Source organism: Nasonia vitripennis, chromosome 1, assembly GCF_009193385.2.
Source record: "Nasonia vitripennis strain AsymCx chromosome 1, Nvit_psr_1.1, whole genome shotgun sequence".
NCBI classification, from domain to species: domain Eukaryota; kingdom Metazoa; phylum Arthropoda; class Insecta; order Hymenoptera; family Pteromalidae; genus Nasonia; species Nasonia vitripennis.
This window is the reverse complement of record NC_045757.1, coordinates 5718782-5721481: the sequence shown is the minus strand read 5'-3', so window position 1 is coordinate 5721481 and position 2700 is coordinate 5718782. Positions and strand designations below refer to the sequence as shown.

General features: G+C 45.3%; 1 protein-coding gene across 1 annotated transcript; it reads left to right on the top strand.

Annotated features, from left to right (window-relative positions):
* The first annotated feature begins 283 nt into the window (after positions 1–283).
* LOC116415993 lies at positions 284–1719 on the top strand. Its single transcript, XM_031922095.1, has 3 exons — positions 284–1237; positions 1268–1483; positions 1549–1719. The coding sequence occupies exons 1-3, from the start codon at positions 284–286 to the stop codon at positions 1717–1719; spliced, it is 1341 nt and encodes a 446-aa protein (XP_031777955.1).
* The last annotated feature ends 981 nt before the right edge of the window (positions 1720–2700 follow it).

The window sequence follows — 2700 nt, the reverse complement described above, 5'->3', positions numbered from 1 at the left end:
AGAGCATAGATCACTTGCAAGTGCGCATAGTCGACCAAGACGGTAATTTGGTGAATTTTCGAGAGGAAGTCATAACTATCAGATTGCATGTGAAGCAAGTCTGAGGATGGGTATCGTGTACAATCACAGAAGCAGCTATATAAGGAGCTCGAAACCTCGACCAACGATCAGTCGTCGACGAGCAGTTAAAGCGCTAACACGGCGAAACATTCAATTTCTGAAAAGTCTAGGCTTGCGAGTCGTTGGTGGAAAAGATTGAAGTACGTATTCATCTGTCACTGGCATGGAAGAGATTTTAAACATTCAGACACCCGTCGCGTTTGACGAGTCAGTCGCGCACTACGAGATTCACGCGCACCAGCCATACACAGCCAGCACTTACAACAACAGCGACGAGATCCGCATCTCCATTCAACATCAAGATCTATGTCTTCTGCCAGCACGCAGTTCATTGCACGTGTGCGGTCGAATCGTCAAAGCTGATAATAGTTTTGTGGAGAATGCCAGCTTAGTCAATAACGCCATCTGTCATCTATTCGAGGAAGTTCGATATGAGATAAACGCTATCGAGATCGACAGGTGTAAGAATGTTGGCTTGACTACCCTAATGAAGGGTTGGATATCCATCAATCCCAATCAGAGTTTGGAGAACGCGGGATGGCTCGACGTCAAGGAGACAGCGTTGAGTTTGAGCAATAACGAGGGGTACTTCGACGTATGCATTCCTCTGAACATGATCCTCGGCATCGCCGAAAATTATCGCAAGATCGTGGTCAACGTCAAGCACGAGCTCATAATCACGAGATCGAGAAACGATTTAAATGCTGTTGTTCAAACGGCAGCCGGTAATCCAGCTACTTTTGAAGATTTCAAGATTAATTTAACGAGAATCGAATGGCTCATGCCGTATGTGTTGGCATCCAATGCTCACAAGATACGTCTTCTGAATTACATCGAGAAGGATAGACCCATTGCCATGAGCTTTCACAGTTGGGAGTTGTTCGAGTATCCGCTGCTTCCAACTACACCAAAACACGTCTGGACGGTGAAAACTTCCAATCAGATGGAGAAGCCCCGCTTCGTTGTGGTGGGTTTCCAAAAGAATCGAAAAGGACAGAAAGTTGCTAATGCCAGTCGCTCTGATCACTGCAACATCAGCAATGTGAAACTCTTCCTGAATTCGCAGTGCTATCCCTATGGAAATCTCAATCTAGATATATCTCACAACCAGTATGTTGTACTCTACGAAATGTACACCAACTTCTAGAGTGCGTACTACGAGAAACAGGCCGAGCCTGTACTGAATAAAACTGACTACATCACGCACTTGCCTCTCATTGTGATAGACTGCTCCAAGCAGAACGAGTCGTTGAAGAGCGCTCCAATGGACGTTCGTCTAGAATTCGAAGCGAGAAACAATTTCCCAGCTGGAACGTCAGCTTACTGTTTGATACTTCACGATCGCATTGTACAGTACAATCCTGTGAGTGGAGACGTGAAGAAACTTGTCTGAGTCACTTCGAGATGGAGTTCATGGTGGACATGTAGGGCTTCAAGCAACCTGTGGACGACTTCATCATCAAAGAGTTGGCGATAGCGCCTCTACACGGTGAACATCTAGTCTGGCTATTCAAGGAACCCTTTCCTTGGCGCAGACTCTCGAACAAGTACAGAAAGGAAAATTCATGGCTCGAGCGCAGCTATCATGGCATACCTTGAACTTCGGGTAATCTACTCTACACTCAAATCGGAGATATTCTTCGATCAACTTTATGATACGTCACGAAGATACTTGTGATTGGTCCAGTGAAAAGTGAGTGGTTGGAGCGCTGTAAATTCGGAGTTCAAGATATCGAAAAATTAGGCTTTCCCTGCGTGGACTAGCCAAAGTTGGTGACGATCTGCACCAATCACAACGGGGCGTACAAAGCCAAATGCGCACTCCACAATGTTAAGATGATGAAAAAATTCTACCTGGACAACGTTTACATGGATTGGACACCTATAAATACTCTGTGATTCTCCCAGCATCCATCGAGAGAGACATGGATCGAGAAAAGAAGAGCAACGTGAGGTATACTTCACTTCCTGATTGTAAAAATATGAAGGATACTTCTCAGAACCGACAAGAAGCAGATCAGAAGAAAAGTAAGCTGACTGAGAAGTACTCCAGCAACATACGCTCTCTACCTGAACGAGAAGGATACAAGAGATTCTGAGAATATCTTAAAAAAAAATTATAAAAACGTTAAATAAAAAAAAATTTTTTTTCAATTTTTTTGAGGTGAATTAATTTTCACCTTTGGGATTCCCAGTCTTGGGTCCTATCGGTAACTTGAGTTATACCCCCTCGGGGATTCCCCGGGGTCAGTAGCTTGGGTCATCAGCCCGGTCGATAACTTGGGTTACTCAGTCGTTAACTTGGGTTAGCTGCTCTGTCGGTAAGTTGGGTTACTCGGCCGGTAAGTTGTATCAGCTGATCAGTCGGTAACTTGGGTTAGAGATCTACATTACCGATGGTAGGTAAGTAGACTAGAATCCGCTTAGCTTGTCTACTATGACGGCATTGTGCCTTCGACCCGTGTTCAAAATTTATTCCCCGCCCGATAACATGATGTCGGCGGAATGACGGCACCGTGACTGCTCGGAATGGGCCATGCGTGACGTCCAGGTACCCCTGCTCTGGGACACGGAAATGAC

What these genes read in the sequence shown, in the direction of transcription:
- LOC116415993 (XM_031922095.1), top strand. Translation starts at nt 284, where the DNA reads ATGGAAGAGATTTTAAACATTCAGACACCCGTCGCGTTTGACGAGTCA. An exon ending in TATCTCACAACCAGTATGTT is followed by an intron (nt 1,238 to 1,267) that starts GTACTCTACGAA and finishes ACCAACTTCTAG; the next exon opens with AGTGCGTACTACGAGAAACA. An exon ending in GCATTGTACAGTACAATCCT is followed by an intron (nt 1,484 to 1,548) that starts GTGAGTGGAGAC and finishes GTGGACATGTAG; the next exon opens with GGCTTCAAGCAACCTGTGGA.